We start from the raw sequence: 18,532 nt of genomic DNA on the forward strand, positions 1-18,532 counted from the left end.
AAAATGTACAGACCTGTGACAATTGGCATACAAACTTTTGGTAGGGATGAGGAGTTCCTTACTAATTCTTTTCTGTTTAATTACTGGGTGCTTAGTTTGATACATTTGCTTTAAATTCACTAATTTCAAGAAGTTTTAAAGATATTTTTCTTTTAGATGCAGATGATTTAACTTTAACAGTCTGTGGCTACGTTCAATTTATGGTAACAAGTGACAAAAAAGGATGGAATTCTTTCTTTTGTGCAGGGATTGTGGCCCTGCCCCAACACACCTCCCCTTTTGGTTTGAGTGTTTTTCTTCTGGAGGCAGAGTTTGGTTAACAGCCTCAAGTAATGTTTGTATTAAAAACATGTGTGTTGTTTTCTAACGTGCTTGTATTTCTAACTTCCTTTTCTTCTTTCTCTTCTAGTCTGTTCTCTGGGGAGGCGGTAAGGGGCTGTGGAGCTGGCCTCGGCACCGGGAGAGGCTGGACTTCCTGTCTCTCTGTGCTGAATGGCTGCGATGGCGCCCGCTCTCACTGACGCAGCAGCTGAAGCACACCATATCCGGTTCAAACTGGCTCCGCCATCCTCCACTTTGTCCCCCGGCAGTGCCGAAAATAACGGCAACGCCAACATCCTTATTGCTGCCAACGGAACCAAAAGAAAAGCCATTGCTGCAGAGGACCCCAGTCTAGACTTCCGAAATAATCCTAACAAGGAAGACTTGGGAAAGCTGCAACCACTGGTGGCGTCTTATCTTTGCTCCGATGTAACATCTGTTCCCTCAAAGGAATCATTGAAATTGCAAGGTGTCTTCAGCAAGCAGACAGTACTTAAATCTCATCCTCTCTTATCTCAGTCCTATGAACTCCGAGCTGAGCTGTTGGGGAGACAGCCAGTTTTGGAGTTTTCCTTAGAGAATCTTAGAACCATGAATACAGGTGGTCAGACAGCTCTGCCACAAGCACCTGTAAATGGGTTGGCGAAGAAATTGACTAAAAGTTCAACACATTCTGATCACGACAATTCCAGTCCCCTTAATGGGGGAAAACGAGCTCTCACGTCATCTTCTCTTCAGGGGGGTGAAGTGGTGGCATCTGAATCTGGGGACTTGAAAGGAGGTATGACCAATTGCACTCTTCCACATAGAAGCCTTGATGTAGAACACACAACGATACTTAGCAATAATAGCACTGCAAATAAATCTTCTGTAAATTCCATGGAACAGCCGCCGGCACTTCAAGGAAGCAGTAGGTTATCACCTGACACAGACTCCAGTTCTAACTTGGGGTGTGTCAAGTTAGAGGGTAAAAAGTCTCCCCTGTCTTCCATTCTTTTCAGTGCTTTAGATTCCGACACAAGGATATCAGCTTTACTACGGCGGCAGGCTGATATTGAGAGCCGTGCCCGCAGGTTACAGAAGCGCTTACAGGTTGTGCAAGCCAAGCAGGTGGAGAGGCATATACAGCATCAGCTGGGTGGATTTTTAGAGAAAACTTTGAGCAAACTGCCAAACTTGGAATCCTTGAGGCCCCGGAGCCAGCTGATGCTAACTCGAAAGGCTGAAGCTGCGTTGAGAAAAGCTGCCAGCGAGACCGCCACTTCAGAGGGACTTAGCAACTTCCTGAAAAGTGATTCGATTTCAGAAGAATTGGACAGATTTACAGCCAGTGGTATAGCCAACTTGAGGTGCAGTGAACGAGCATTTGATTCAGACGTCACTGACAGTAGTTCAGGGGGAGAGTCTGATATTGAAGAGGAAGAACTGACCAGAGCTGATCCTGAGCAGCGCCACTTACCCCTGTGAGTAGAATCGTGCATAATGTCATTCTTGGGAAATGTTTGGACAAGGGAGAAAGAGTTGGTGAATTCCCATCATGGGAAGAATGGGCTTCTTTGTATATAGGTGCCTAGGTTTTTTTCGTTTGTCTTTTTCCTAATTTTAGGTAGGTGGGTGCATATATACCTGCTAGTGAAGAAATGGAAGGTATATTTGGTACAGCGTTGTGTTGCTGTAGGGTAAAAGCTGTTAATTTTCCATTGAAATCTTACTAAGAAAAAAACTGGAAGACTTCCAATTTGTATAACTGTACCCATCCTTTCAGAGTGAATAATTAGATTTCTTTTGAAACTATATGTAGGATATTTTTGTAAGTTTATAAGGCTTGACTTCAGATTTTGTTGTTTCTAGTAAGTGGGGCCAAAAGTTTAGTTGACCTAGTTAAGTTCGCTGGAATTTATAGTTGCTTCTAATTGAGCTTTCAGCAGAGAATGTACCCAGCCTTTAACACTTGAGATTTCCGTATGTTTTAAGGACTAATAATCAGAAAATGCTTCAGAGTACTTTATAGGTTGCCTCCAAGCACAGTCTGCTTTCACAACCTCATTCTCTCCCTAAAAGAAACCATCTTTATCAGATTTGGATTTTATTTTCTCTCAGTTAAGTTAAATGTATTGACATATTTGGGATAAATTGGTACTGGATTTTCAAAATCTGTTGGCTTGAGGAAAATTATTCATAAGCTTTGTGTGGCACTTTAGATGGATCTGGTTGAGCCAGAGGTGCTTTACTCTTGTTCTTCCCTCCTGACCCTGCATTCTGCTCCTTACAGATAAGGAAGTAAAATATATCTCCTTAGAGATAGATCAATCTACATTTATCGAGACTTATGAGAGAGTAAACAGAGTAGTTGGAAAAGAAGGGCAGGGGAGTTGACTAGTAGATCTTCTTTCATTTCCTCTTTGGGTAGGGATGTTGTAAAGGTTGGATTACTAGAGAAGGCTGAAATAGGTGGATATGTTGGAATAATTGGCTTTCCCTTGCCTGAAATAAAAAGGTGACTAAGCTTTTCACTGGAGGATTTGTTGAGACAGCTACGCTTTTAAACATAAGTAAATTTCCTTTTTTTTTTTTTCAGTTTTGTTTGTTATTCACATGGATAACACTGTATCCGAGTATGAAATTTTGGTTTGTGTTTCTATTTTGAGTGAAAAAATCTGGATAATTTTGCTGTATTTTTTCCTCGTAGACCAAGTTCCATTACCATTTGTTAGTTTACTGTGCTCAAAAGTCCATTTCTATATTCAGGTCTAAAGCAAATAAATTTCAGAGCCTTGCTACTGCTGTAACATAGTTACCGTTCCTTAAATGGATTAGTAGCTTAAATCAGCTTGCCAGTATTTGTGGCATTATCCCCACTGACTTTGCTGCGTAAACCACTGTTTTAAGAAATCTTGGTTAACAGTTGAATATTTCGTGTTTAAGAGTAATTTTGTGTAACATACTGTAGTTGAAACATTTTAAGTTTCCTGTACTTATTTTGTGTATTTGATGAAGAAAAACACCTAGACTCTATAAGCTTAATGTTTTCAGGATACATTGTATTGGAAACATTTCTGAGTTTTGGTAATGTTGTGGGTAACTGTTCCAACCCAGTGAAATGAAAATACCTACCAGAGAACTTTTTTTATTTCGTGGGGTAGTCTAGTGATTTGAAAAGACCTCTTAGTCCAATCACTTCGTTTTGGGTTTTCTTCTCACATAATGGTTTGTTGATTGGCAGGGTGTAAATTATAAGGACAACTGAGGGATCATTTTAGGAAACTTTTTGGGATCAGTCTAATCCTCTTACAATGAAATCAACTAAATAATGCTTTAAAAAGTTGAGTTTCCATGCTTCAGATCATATTATAAAGTAAGGACAATTTGAACACTAAAAGTACTGTCAAATAAATATACTTTTTGCACATTATGATATATATGAATTTATTGACAAATTAAAACCACCAATAAAGTGTAAATACTTTTAAGTTCTTGTTAAGGAAGGTTACCAGATTGGCTACTAAGGCTAGTATTTAGCCAGGTGTTTGTTGACCTTCTGAGTATTTTAAAGATTTTCAGCAATTGGCCAGTGAGAGTGGATGCATTGCTTTGATTAAAAAAGAAAAAAAAAAAAAGAGGTTCTTTGGATGCTGAGAAGCCTTTTCTTTGTGACTTAATAGTCCCTCCCAAATCTTATAACCAGATTTATAATTCTTCAGTCCTGGAATAAGAAGTTAGTTAACTCTTCAGGAGCTTGACCCAGCTGGTGAATTTCAACTTTTTACCTCTTACAGTAGCCTGTCTAGTATTTCACTCCTTTGCTGAAGTACTGTCAGAGATAAAGTCAATAAATTTAGTCTGGGCAACCATAATGAAAATATTTAGTAGAGAAGACTGTTGAAATGAATTGTTTTTAAATGATGTTGCTTAAATTACATTACAAGTGGATGGTTCTCTGAAAATTACAAGCTTTCACCAAGAATTCATGTGTGTTTTTCCTTATTTCCTATGTTTTTTCCAAGAGGAAAATCAATGATTCATTGTAAATCCTAGGCACATGCTAGCGTAGCAGAATGATTGGTTTTATATGTTGTTGAGAATTGTGTATTTATCATTTTACAGTTAGTAAATTCTAATATTGCTGGATGAGACATGTTTAGAGAAGTTCTTTCCTTTTCCTTTTTTTTTTTTCGTTAACTGATTTTATGTTTAAAACTGTTATACCTTTTTATTTTAAGCTCTTTTTGGAAAATCATCCAAAAATGTTATATTTGTATATCTTCCTGTCTTGGTACATGTAACTACTACTTTGGTAAATCTGCATTACATTGGGTTTGACCTATATCATTGTTTAGTAACAACACTGTGGAATGAGCAGGAATTTAAACATCATTTAAAAAAAATTTTTTTTTTTAATTGAAGTATAAATACTTTGATTTACAATGTTTTGTTAGTTTCTGGTAAACACCAAAGTGATTCAGTTATACATATATCTACGTATATTGTTTTTCATATTTTTTATATGGTTTATTACAGGGTATTGAATATAGTTCGCTGTGCTATACAGTAGGACCTTGTTTATCTATTTTATATATAGTAGTTTGTATCTGCTAATTGCAAACTCCTAATTTATCCCTCCCCCACCCCCTTTCCCCTTTGGTAATCATAAGTTTGTTTTCTATGCCTGTGAGTCTGTTTCTGTTTCATAAATAAGTTCATTTGGGTCATGTTTTAGATTCCACATGTAAGTGGTATCATATGGTATTTGTCTTTCTCTTTCTGATTTACTTCACTTAGTATGATAATCTCTAGGTCCGTCCATGTTGCTGCAAATGGCATTTCATTCTTTTTTTTTGGCATTTTTTTATTATTGGAGTGTAGTTGCTTTACAATATTGTGTTAGTTTATACTGTATAGCAAAGTGAATCAGCTTTACGTATAGATATGTCCCCTCTTTTTTGGATTTCCTTCTCATTTAGGTCACCAGAGAGCATTGAGTAGAGTTCCCTGTGCTATACCATTCTTTTTAAAAACGTCATCTTCTTGATCGAGGGACTAGAAAGGAAGCTGTATGTTTCAATAAATACCTCAATGTTTAATTCTTAATTGTAGAAGTAGGAATAGAAGCATTTATTGATAGTTATCTCGTGTGTATATAACAAGAACTGTTGAATGTGTGCTTGTGTGCCCGCACTCTCTTCTTCACTTTAGTTTTTCTTTGTATTCCTCCTTCTCATTTCTAAGAGTTTTGTTCTGCTATTTTGTTAGGAATTCCTGGACCTATACCTAGTTTTGCTGAATTTAGTTTTCATTTTATTACCCTTGTGCTTATAAACTTTTATAGTAAGTACCTGTAAAGAAAAAATTGTTTTCCAGATATTCTCTTAAATGTATTCTTAGATCAGCAGTGTTCTGAGTACCTGGATAGTTTGTAGACCTCTTTTCCCTAAAAAACAAAAAACTCTGTAAACTGTTATTATAGGCTTATCTTGAAGGTTAGAATAAAAATGATTCCATAAAACATTTCGTTAGTGACTACAGAAGTATATGTTGTTTTATATGTAAAATATATCTTTATGTTACACAATGCCTTCTTTATAAGGACTTCAGGGCAAAGATATGCAACCAAGAATAATTGTATTTTTTCCTAAGCTTTTAAGTCTGTTTTTATTACCTGGCTGTTATAATTTGTGTTGTTCACTAGGTCTCCATTTTCCTCTTGGCTTTTGGAAGTTTAGAGCCAAATTTGTAGGACTTATTGTTGTACTTTTTTTTTAAGCCTCATTCTTGGCTTCGTTTTATTCTCCCTGTTCTTGTTTTATTTTCATGTTTTTATTTTTTAAAATTTATTCTAACCTATGTTTTATTTGTCTGGTAGCCTCCTGAAGTCTGTTCCAGATCAAGGTTGAGTAAAAATTAACTAGATGCTCAGTTTAGTGACACTAAAGAAGTTATTTGAATTTTGATTGTCTTGATTGCGGTGACTTCTCTATGTTTCTGGGGAATTTCACCCTTTTGGAGTTGTTCGTGAAGACTTCAGGGTATAATGAATGACTAGTGTGTTTGTTGATTTTGCTTTTTAGTTACTGTGGAATGTTTTGTGTTATAGCTCGTACTTGAATTTATTAAGTATTCACAGATGATGTTGCCAAAGATGGCAGTCCACTTGATTTGTCCTTATTTTCCTATTCCTTGTCCTTTCACAAAATGATGGAGTGAGAGGTCTATTAGCTGGAAAGCTAACATCTAACCCTTCTTTGCTACAGACTAGCTATAGGGCTAATCATGTAACCGCCTTTTCTAATATAAATGAGGAAATTGATCTCTAGGGCTTAAACTACTTTGAATTGTGACAGCTCTGTCTTTAACATTGATGGAGCTATTCTCAGCACCAGTTTTTTGCATTTGGGGAGTCTGAGGCAAAGTTCCCTGTTAAGTCACTGGTGTACCTCGAAACAAAATGGCTTTCTTGACTTGTGACTTAGAGCTTTGATTCTTTTACTACCTTAGGTCCCCTTTCCGCCCCATAATCCATTAAAATGATTATTGTGGATCTTACTGGGTGCGATACATACGTGGGAATATTCCATCATGTTCTTAGAGAAGTTACTTCAGAGCTGAGTAAACTTTCACTTGTCAAACACCTTGTTCTAATTTAATCTAATCATCTTTATGTTTTTTTTTTCTTTTTCTGCTAGCCTGCATATGACATCCAGTGGCAGAAATAGGAACTTCTGTATTTTCTCCATCTTCCGCCCCCCCTGCTTTTTTTCTGAGAAGTTATGTAGGTAGTGAGAATTATTCTTGGTGCTTCTTGTATGATTCTGAAGGAAGGAAGTTAGGCAGCAGGAATTTGGAGGTTACCCGTTTGCTGCAGATCTAGTTGCTCCAAATATTTTCTGTTGCCTTGGGATTGGTGTTTTCATTCTTTAAAATTGAGTGAAGTACAGTTGACCCTTGAACAACAATGGGGTTAGGGTTGCCCACCCTCTCTGCAGTTGAACATCCATGGCCCTCTGTATCCATGGATTCCACCAACCACAGATCGTATTAAATGTTGAAAGAAATCTGCGTCTAAATGGATGTGCACAGTTTAAACCCATGTTGTTCAAGGGTCAGTTGTACTCTTTTAAAGTGGTCATATATATAAGTACCTATGAGCGAACGTGTGAGACGTGAGAGATGCCATAGGTAAATAAACTTGAGTTTCTAGCCACAAAAAGTTTATAGTTTTGATGTGTATTGGAGACATGGTAGATAAAGATGACTACTTAAAACAGTGCCTGGCCATATAGTAATATACGGTAAATGTTGGGTGATACAAATGAAATAGGAAGAGATCACAGCTGGTTGATGGAATTGGAAAGAAAGGATATTAGAAATGAGCCTTGAAGGATGGCTAGGATTTTGATAGAAGGTTGTCTTGGTTGTGGCCTGATGAGGTAGGTCAGTACAGGAAGAAGGCACAGCATACACAGAGAGGACAGAGACTAAAAGGCATGGGGCTTTAGTGGCTAGAGTGGAAATACTTTAGAGATCTAGTAATATAGGTAAGTGTAATAAATGTAGTGTAAAAAGGAAAAGAGGAAATTCTAGAGATGGTGCAGAAATAGATTTAATGGGATTAATAACAAAGGCGGTATGGGAAAAATAGGGAGGGATCATTATAGATGATTGAAGTTTCAAGCTTGGGTGACTATAAGAACACAGCTTGCAAAATAACCCTTACCTGAGGGTTCAAGTTCTTTACCAGTGTCTTAAAAATGAAGGTTTCTGTATTACTTATAAGTTCCAGCAACTGTTAAAAATCAGGAAATGGACTTCCAAGTAATCCTGTGTAAACAGAGAAGGAGGAGTTGACCTGTACAGAGAGGCCTCAGAACCTTACATTGGAGACCTTGGAATTAATTAATTTGTTTATTAGATGTATTGAATGCCTACTCTGTGCTGAGGTGCTAGGGGTAGATAGTGGTGAATAAGAGAGACACAATCCCTGCCCTGCCCTCATGGGCAGTATAGGTTAGAAAGAGAGATTATTTAAGCAAGTAATCATATAGTTAATGATATATTTATAGTGGTGTGGGTGCCACAGAAACGAAGTTCGGAGTGCTAAGGGGGTGCATATTGGGAACATCTAATTAAGATGGGTGGGGATGTCCTAGCAAGTATCTTGAAGAAGTCACATGTAAGTTGAGACCTGAATGATGAGAAGGAGTTGGTGAAGAAGAGAGGAGGTGTGTTACAGAGGAAACGGCATGTGCTAAGGACGTGAGAATGGGAGGTGCTGGATGCTTTCAAGAACAGTGCAAAGTGTAGTAAGGAGAGTGGTGAGAAATGAGGCCAGAGAGGTTTGTTAGAGGCTATGTCACATAGGTGGGCTTGTAGGTCATCTCCAGTTTAAAATTTTATTGTGAAACCATTGACAGAGTTTATATATCATTGGATTTTTTAAAGATCCCTCTTACTGTATGAAGAGTAGAGTGGATTTGGACTTTGGGAAACCATTTAGGCTGCTGTGGTAAGCTAGGTAAGAGAATGGGGACTTGGCCTTTGGAGGGAAGAGTGAGGGAACTGGGTATTTTGGAGGTAGGGTGACTAGGACTTGTGATTGATTGGATGCGATGAGTGGGATGTTGAGAGACAGGGAAGAGGAATTATGGGTGATTCTAAGATTTTTGACAGGAGTAACTAGATGGGATGGATCTGTTGGGATGGAGAAGGAGCCGATGGGGGATGTTACTGAATGTGGTCCATATTTACTAATTTTCATTTAAACATTTTTGGCTGTTGGGCATACCCAGAAGTTTCAGTGTCATTTGCAGAGCACCCTATTAGATTCCATCAGCAAGATAAAATAAACTGTTTTACTAGGAAAAGCTTGGAGTCACATTGTATTTCAAATGAATAGTACTTTAATTAGTTTCTCTACCCTCTCCCTGAGCAAAGACCAACATGGATTAGATTATAGTCAGCCCTCTGGATCTGCAGGTTCCACATTGGTGGATTCAACCAACTGCAGATCAGAAATATTTGGGGGGGGGGGGGAGAATTCCAGAAACTTCCAGAAAACAAAACTTGAATTCAAAACTTAAATTTCAGTTCACTGGCAACTATGTATTTAACATTCACATTGTAAAGTATTTTAAGTAATCTAGAGATGATTTAAAGTATACAGAATGATGTGCATAGGTTATATGCAAATACCTACCCTATTTTATATCTGCAGACTTGAGCATCTGCAGATTTTGGTATTGGGGGGAGTGGAGTCTGGAACCAGTCCCCCTCGAATACCTGGGGATTTCTGTATTTTGCAAGGTAGGCAGAAATTCATGCCTAAGGCATCTCCTTTCATAACTACCAGTTCGTTGTCTTTTTCCTGTTTTCCATTGTGCATCTTACTAATTTTGATTCTCATTAATTAAGGCTTTGTGTCAACTTTAACCTATTTGAATTTAGTTTTATTTTTTTTGGCTGTGCCGTGCGGCATGTGGGATCTTAGTTCCCCAACCAAGGATCGAACCCGCGCCCCCCTGCATTGGGAACGCGAAGTCTTAACCACTGGACTGCCAGGGAAGTCCCGCCATCTGTTTGACTTCATAATTGTATAATTATGAAGAAAGGTTTTGCACCAAAGTGGTAAGCAAAATTGCTTTGAAATCAGTTTCAATCTAGTAATAAAAGTATCTGAAGAGTCTTCCTCAAATGGAATATACTTAAAAATTGTTGTTAAATTGTAAATGTTGTGGGTTGCTCTGGCAACCTATTTAGTAACATTGTAGCAACCATATAGATTATATTCAGAACTCAGTAAGAGGATTTGTGGAGAATATTGTGTTGGTGGGGGGGGGCAGTGGGGAGTGGACATTGAGGAATGGCAACCAGGAAGAGGGGTTAAATTCCGTTTTAAATCATTTTCTGGGACTTCCCTGGCAGTCCAGAGGTTAAGACTTCGCCTTCCAATGCCGGGGTGTGGGTTTGATCCCTGGTCGGGGAGCTAAGATCCCACATGCCTTGCAGCCAAAAAACCAAAACATAAAACAGAAGCAATATTGTAACAGATTCAATAAAGACTTTAAAAATGGTCCACGTCAAAAAAAATCTTTTAAAAAAATTATTTTCTTGAAAGATGTTTTACTTCTTCTGCCTAATAGAATAAAGGGCATGAGCCAGGGAACTGAATGATATCATTTATGTGTGTGACCATTTTCTTGTTCACCCTTAATCCCTCTTTCCTGTTTGTTCTTGTGGTACTTGAGAGATGCATCCTGGTAAGACAGAAACTGAAGGAGACAGAGCTAAGGGCTGTTGGGATTAAATTAGTCTGAAACGTGGGCCCCAAGAAGGTTTTGACTGAATTGATTTGGTTGAGCTAGGAAACATTTTAAATCAGCTTTGCCTAATCAGATAACATAGTTTGAGACATACTGATAGAGAAAAAAATAATAACCTACATTTGTGGAATATTTTGAGGTAAGTAATGTGTTAAAAGTGCTTTACATGCATTAATTTATTTAGTTCTCACAGTACAATGAGGTAGATATTATCTTAGTTTTACAGACTCAGACTGAGGATTGAAAAGTTTGTTACTTGTTCAATGTCACATAGCTAATAAGAAATCGGGATGCAGTCGTCCCTCAGTACTCTCAGGGGTTGATTCCAGGAGCCCTGCAGATACCAAAATCCCGAGGAGGCTCAGGTCCCTTATATAAAATGGCCTAGTACAGTGAGTACAGTTAGCCCTCCATATCTGCAGATTCAACCAACTTCAGATGGGAAACCTACAGTTAAAGAGGGCCAGGGACTTGCCTGGTGACGCAGTGGTTAAGAATCCACCTGCCAGTGAAGGGGAAAAAAATAATAATAAAATTATTATTATAAAAATAAATAAATTGAAAAAAAAAGAGGGCCAACTGTATTAATCTAGGCTGTTTACCCACAGCTTGGGCATAAACACTACTTATTTTAGTGGAAATAGAATCAAACTGTCCTTTGGATTTGGTTGATGAAAAGAGATTCACCAAACATCATGTAAAATATGGCACTTTATAGTCAAGAAATGTAAGTAGTATTAAATAATTTGATAGTATCTTTTGAAGAAAGGTATACCAAATATATTCTTTTTTTTTAAATTATTCATTTATTTATTTATGGCTGCGTTGGGTCTTCGTTGCTGCACACGGGTTTTCTCTGGTTGCGGCGAGTGGGAGCTACTCTTCGTTGTGGTGCGTAGGCTTCTTATTGTGGTGGATTCTCTTGTTGCAGAGCGTGGGCTCTGGGTGCGCGGGCTTCAGTAGTTGTGGCTCACGGGCTTAGTTGCTCCACGGCATGTGGACCAGGGCTCGAACCCGTGTCCCCTGCATTGGCAGACGGATTCTTAACCACTGCGCCCCCAGGGAAGCCCCCAAATATATTCTTAACTTACAATACCGTTACTCATTTCTTTTGTGGAATAGGAGTTGGATGGATTGGGTGGGGCATTTTGTTAAGGTAGATGTAGCATCTAGGAAGTGGCGGGGGTGATTTTTTTTAAAAAGGAGGGAATTCCCTGGCGGTCGAGGGGTTGAGACTCTGTCCAGTGGTTAGGACTCAGCGCTTTCACCGCAGTGGCCCGGGTTCATTCCCTGGTCGGGGAACTAAGATCCTGAAAGCCTCATGGTGCGGCCAAAAAAATAAAAATAAAAAGAAGGAGACAGGGGAATTATTAAGTATTGATCACACCTTCTATATGTTAGGTGGTTTGCATTTGGTAAATCTTTAAAACATTCATATGATGAAGGTGATATCTTCATTTTATAGTTGAGACCCAAGACTATAGATATGTTAAATAATTTGCTTGAGGTCATGGAGAAGATAAAAGCTAGTTCTTCCTTACTGCTCTCTCTCTACTGTTTTTCTCCTGGAACTGATTTGGCAGGAGCAGAAAGAAGATTCTGTTTGGAGAAATGGAACAACCTGAAGGTGCATAGCTCTTTAGATGCCTCTCTGACGGCCCAGTACACTGATGGGCATGGCATTGACCATTTGGGATGATGGGAAGGTTAAATAGTTTCCCTCTACTATAATAAATAATCTAAGGAGGTGCTTATTTCATAATTTTTTTCCCAGCAAATGGGTAAAATAAACATTTTTGATATTCTAAAGGGATGATTTATATTTCAAGTTGCATGGAAAAATCCTCTTTATTTCCCCAGTTGCTGGAAAAAAGAAATCTTTTAAGATACGAAAGTATTTTATGTTCTTTCTCCTTTAGTCTTCTCTGTGCTTATAGCTGATGCTTGAATTGTTAGCATGTACTTAGTGTTTATTAAAGTATTTTCCTCAAGGAATTTCTGGTTGTAAAGCAACTGTACTCCGGTAAAAATTAATTAAAAAAATAAACTGGTAAATCTGGTTACTGTAAGAACTTGAAAGGCATGAAATAGCAATTGAAGAATATCCTGATTGGTTTTCAACCCAATTATACAAATTTTTGTCATTTCAGTGTCTGAGTATAAGGTTTATCATTAACGTTTGATTTCTTACTTGATAATCACCAGAAAACCTGAAGGATGAACTAGAAGTTACTATTTTTCTTAGCATCTGTGGGATTAGTACTAAAGAGGGAACAATATAGTAGAAAGAATTTTGGACTACTATTGAGAATTGTTCATTTTAGTTTAGTCTTTTAATCTTCCTAGGCTTAAGTTCCTCACTTATGAAATCTCGATTATACCTTTTTGAAGAATGTTTCTTGTTGTTTTGTAATGATGAGACCCAGGCTGGGATGGGAAAGGCCTTTGTCACTGTTAGCCACGCTACCCTGTTTTGCTGAGGTTATGTTGACCGTCCAGGCAGCCCCCTCCGTGTAGCTCACACTGCCTGCGGCACCTCAGGGAGCCCCCAGACTGGGTCCCGTCGGGGAGTTAACGGCGGAGGTGCAGCAGTCTGCGCACCTGTTTCTGCCCTGGGGTAACCTGGTGGTGTGTGCCTGTGTGTAAGTTTATTTTTTTTATTGTGTTCTACTTGTGGCAATGAAGAAATCTGAAAGTTAAGTTTACAAAGTATGGACCCTGAGGATGGGGTATAGTGAGAGTAAAGACAAAGGCCTTTACCAGAAAGGTATTCTTTTCGCTTAATAAAGCTGTTTTTGGAGTGTTAACACTTTGAAAATAAATATCCCTAATGAAAAACATCTGTCTCTCCCCTGCCCCTAATATAAACAAAACAATACAGAGTTCTCTTGTTCCTGTTTCTTTCCCAGAAACAATTGATTAAAAACTATTACAGATTGTACAATTAGTTTATATAGAACGAATAAGAGACTCGTTGCCTTTTCACACTGCCACATATCAAAGGCAGAATTTCAGTTATTGGTCGTTAGATGCATAAAGTTAAAATAGTTGAATCCTTCATTGATTCATTTAGTTGCCTTTCATAGACTTTTACTCACAAAATGAAAAGATCTGGGATTTTTCTAAAAAGTTTTTTCTTCATATCTTGAGAGTTTTCAGCTGACTTGCTGTAACCCCTGTTTCTCTAGATTTCCAACTGGGTGAAAATGTTTTTCTTTTTAAACTGGCAGTTCCCCAGCATATTTTTCCAGCAAGTATTCTTTGAGCACACCCTATGCCTAGTGAATTTTGCAAGATATTTATTCACAAGGCTGGAAGACAGGTCAGTCTTCTCTTTGTAAGATGAAAACAGTGAGGCTTGCTTAAGACTCATTTTGCTTCTGCCCAGCTTTATTCGAAATTGATCTTTTATGCAAATACATTCAAGCATTCACAGAAATAATTTGACTTGGAAGTTTAAGTGGAAAGGCTCACTTTGTATTTGCAGGATGTTTGGTGCACTGATTGTCCTCCCAAATGAGAACTCTATTAATTTGCTCTTAGTGATAACTTGATAATAAGTAGGGCTCAGACCCAAGAGTTGGAAAGTGTGAGGTGACTTTGATATTTGCAAGTGTGCTTTCAAGATGTTGACATGATATGTATATACTTGGTTTCACGTTTTATTAGATGAAGGAGGTTATTATTTCCATTAATGTCTAAAGCAGTATTAGATTATTTGTAATTCCATGGTTTACTCTGAAGAGTGTGATGGTATTCCCAGATGAGATAAATTTCCTTAATTTCATCCATGAACAGTAAGATTGGCTGGCAGACTTAACAGAAAGGTAAAGAACAGCATTGTCTTCGGGTGTTTCCTAGTAGGCCAGCCTTCAAAGAGCTACAGTTTATATTCCTTTAATAGAGTCCTTCAGCAGTGATCAGAGGAGTTACCAGAGTTGATCATCGGAGTAGAAACTAAGATGTGTCATCATTGAGGGTAGTCAAAAGTGTCCCTGTGGCAATTCCAGAAAAGGAGATCCAGAATTCTCTGAGCAGAGAATAAATATAAAAAATTTCAAGGTAACTCTTAATTATTTGGAGACTAACCTTTCGAGATTGTGTATCATCAAGATAAACGTTGCCCCCAAAGGGCAAGGAAACATTTCTCTGATAGTGAAATAAGGAATGATGAAAACAATTAAGTAGAATTGAGAACATGGTTCCTGCTTTCAAGGAATACTTTATGTGACTGATTACACATGCGCACTGCCCCGTGGCGGGGGGGGGGGGGGGGCCAGGTCAAGTAGAAAAGGAAGCATTAGAATTAGGCAGTGTTTGCTGAGTACTAGATTCATGGTACTGGCATTAAATGCTGAAATTTAGGAGGAAAGCGTGATTGCTCTGGGCTAATAATAAGTAAGGTGATCTGAAGACCTGAGAAGAGATGGAACTTTAGTTTGGATCAAGGATGACACTTAGGTTTCCAAGAGGAAATAGGATGTTTCAGGTGCAAGGATGAGGAACCTGAGATGGAGGATGTTGTGTTGGGTAACAGGGAAGGGAGCTATATGCCAGAGATAAAAGGTTCAAGAAAGCGGAAGATGAGCTTGGAAGAGTAAGTTGGGGTTGTATTGTTTTTGAATGCCAGGCTAGTGCATTTCGATTTTATCCTAAGAATAGTGGAGAATCACTAACGTGGGAATGGCATAATTAAAGTGCTCTCCTAAGGAGTCTTTGAGAGTGGATGTGGGCTGGATGGATCGGAGGTGTAGGATGGTTTGGAGCAGGGTAAGACTTAAAAGCAGTAGCCTAGCTGCAAGTAAGTCTTCTGGACCTGGGGCGATGTATGTGGAATGAGAAGAAAGGTCCAGATGCAACATTGATGAAATAGAGAATTTTAGAGCTCGCTTTGGAGCTAAGTAGAAAATTGTCATTTACAAATGAGAAACCTAGGGACAGAGAGGTCAAGTGACTGTGCTAAAGGTTATTAGGATAAGAGTCAAGGTTCTGCTAGAGCTCTTGACTCCAAATCTAACATATTTCACTGATTACACACTTTAGGAAACTTGATGTGACTGGATTTTGATCCTTGAAAATTGGCAGAATATTGATGTAGCTAGCAGAGGCAAGAAGAGATTGTCAGTGTTTGGGGAGGAAAAGAAATGAAGTGAAATTGTTTGGAGTGAAAGGCCTTTTGTTGGAGAAGAGCTTCCCTAAGAGGAGTGACTGTGTTTAGCTTTTATGTTTATCTCTTAAAAGTTCTTTTATTAAAAATTTTTTAGTTGAGGTATGATTGACATACATTATATTAGTTTCAGGTGCACAACATAATGATTCAATATTTGTAGGTATTGTGAAGTGATCACCACCATAAGTCTGGTTAACATCTATCACCATAAATGGTTACAGAATTTTTTTTTCTTGTGATGAGAACTTATAAGATTTACTATGTTAGCAACTTTCAAATATGTAATACAGTATTAATAACTATAGTTGGCAGTGCTGTACATTACACCGCCATAACTTACTTATTTTATAAGTAGAAATTTGTACCTTTTGACTCTCTTCATCCATTTTATCTAACCCCTACCACCCACCCGCCTCTGGCAAGCACCAATCTGTTGTCTCTGCAGCTCTTTTTTGTGTATGGTTTGAGGGTAAGACTTGAACTTTATCCCCCCCACCCCCACCCACCTCCATCCATGGATAAACAGTCTTCCCTAACCAGTATATTCAGTAGACCATTCTTTTAGAAGTGCTGCTTTGATTGTAAACTAAATTCATATAAATGTCTGTTAACGTGTTGTCTTCTGTTTCACTGATCCAGTGTCAATTCCTACATCAGTATCACACTGTTTGAATTATTAAAGCTTTACATGATACAGTGTTGTTCTGCATACTATCTATAATATATACTATTTGCCATAGCTTTAAATATCAGGTGGAGTAACTGCACAAATAGATATATGTTTGTGAGGGCACTATTCATGCTCATTATCTTCTTCCGTATGGATTTTACTTACCTCAGTTTGTCAGCTTCCTTTAAATCATGTTGGGATTTGGATTGGGATTGCTTTGTGACTGTACATTAATTTGGAGATAAAACATCTTGACAACATTATGTCTTCCAAAATTGTGATATTTTTCTCTATTGACGTCCTTTATGTCTAGAGTAAAATTTATACTTTTCTTTCTATAAGCCTTGCATATTTTCTGTTGTGTTTACTTCTATGTATTTTACAGATTTTAATGCTGTTAAACATGAGCTTATTTCTTGCTGGTACGTGGGAAAACTTTTTATATGTTGCTATTTTTGTTTGGCTGCCTTACTGAATTTTACTATTCTTAGCAATTCTTTCAATTATTTCGATTTGATTTTACCAGGTAGATAGTCACTTAGATAGATGGTGACATTTTTGTTTTCTCCTTTTCAATTGTTAGACTTTGTGTTTCTTTTTCTTGTCCAGTTGCATAAACTGGAACCCTCCAGTACATGGTTGAATAGTACCAGAGGTATGGGGACTTTTTTGTCTGGGTCCTGACTTTATTGTTAGAGAAGTTATGTTTAGCCATTGAGTGTGATTTGTGTTATGGGTTTGTGATGATTGTCTTTTGTTAGGTCAGACACAGTTCTTTTAATTTCTAACACAGTAAGGATTTTTGTTACAACTGAGTATTAAATACTGTCAATGCCTTTTCAGTATCTGTTGTGGTAATTTTATATATCTATATCTATATGTATGTATACATATATATATTTTTTTCTCTTTTAGAGACTTTAAATGATTTCCTGATGTTGATTGACCCTTGAATTAATTCAGCAAATGTTTATTGTGTGCCTGTTATTTGCCAGGGGCTCTTCAAAGCACTGGAGATAGAGCAGTGAGCAAAATAGACAAAAATCTTTGCTGTCTCTGGAGTGTACATTCCAGTGGGGAGTTCCTAGGCTAAATATTATCAGTTATTGACTATCTGGATGACCTGGATTATTCTTTTAGCATATGTCAAATGGGAGTTGTTAAGTGTTGTGGTTTGTTTTTAGAAGAGGGGGGCTGCTTTCCCTCCTCCATGTTTGTAACTTGGAATGGCCAGTAGTTTACTTTTTGACTGCCTGTTAAATCCTTTCACAAGGATTATCTGTTCACTCACTGATGGTTTGTTTGTTTTTTGTTTTTTGGCTGCGTTGGGTCTTCATTGCTGTGTGCGGGCTTTCTCTAGTTGCGGCGAGTGGGGGCTACTCTTCCTGGTGGTGCGCGGGCTTCTCATGGGGGTGGCTTCTCTTGTTGTGGAACACGGGCTCTAGGTGCGTGGGCTTCAGTAGTTGTGGTGTGCAGGCTTCAGTAGTTGTGGTGCACGGGATTACTTGCTCCACAGCAAGTAATGTGGGACCTTCCCGGACCAGGGATCGAACCCGTGTCCCCTGCATTGGTAGGCGGATTCTTAACCACTGCGCCACCAGGGAAGTCCCCTCACTGATGTTTTTGATAGAACTTGACTGTTAAATTTTGTCTTGAACTAGTTGCCGCTATACTTTTATGCATAGGTCTTTGCTTATATTTTAAACTTATTCTGTGGTTGTTGGTTTAAGGTTTTTAATCTCTTCCTTCAAGACCAAATTTTAGCTATACATTTTCCCTGCAAATCGCTCTTAAAAATTTCCCCATAGATTTATATTTGTATTGCTTTTACTCTTGTTGAATCTACTCTTTTTTTTTTTTCTTTCTTGGATACAAAGTTTTCTGCTTTATTAATTAGCTCTTTATAAAAACAACTTGGTTATATTGATTGAATTTGCCTTTTGTTTACAATTTTTATTTCATTGCTTTTGTTTTTATATCTCTTCTTTGTTTGGATTTTTTAAAAAGTTTCTTTAAGTTTTAGGTCATTTATTTTCAATCTGCCTTATTTTCTTAAAT

General features: G+C 37.9%; 1 protein-coding gene and 1 pseudogene across 8 annotated transcripts in view; one reads left to right on the forward strand and one right to left on the reverse strand.

Annotated features, from left to right (window-relative positions):
- LOC309619073 (protein farnesyltransferase/geranylgeranyltransferase type-1 subunit alpha pseudogene) overlaps window positions 1-18,532 on the reverse strand; it is a 127,478-nt pseudogene that overhangs the window by 63,752 nt on the left and 45,194 nt on the right. The gene's annotated exons all lie outside the window — the stretch shown is intronic.
- The window catches only part of KANSL1 (KAT8 regulatory NSL complex subunit 1), a 191,422-nt gene that overhangs the window by 45,425 nt on the left and 127,465 nt on the right, over window positions 1-18,532 (forward strand). For all 7 annotated transcript variants that reach the window (XM_082373768.1, XM_082373766.1, XM_082373770.1 and 4 more), the window contains one exon: window positions 410-1,784. In XM_082373768.1, coding sequence (XP_082229894.1) covers window positions 493-1,784 — 1,292 coding nt within the window. In that variant the 5' untranslated portion in view covers window positions 410-492. The remainder of the gene's footprint in view (window positions 1-409; window positions 1,785-18,532) is intronic.

Source organism: Balaenoptera borealis (genome assembly GCF_965194805.1).
Source record: "Balaenoptera borealis genome assembly, chromosome: 20".
Classification (NCBI taxonomy): domain Eukaryota; kingdom Metazoa; phylum Chordata; class Mammalia; order Artiodactyla; family Balaenopteridae; genus Balaenoptera; species Balaenoptera borealis.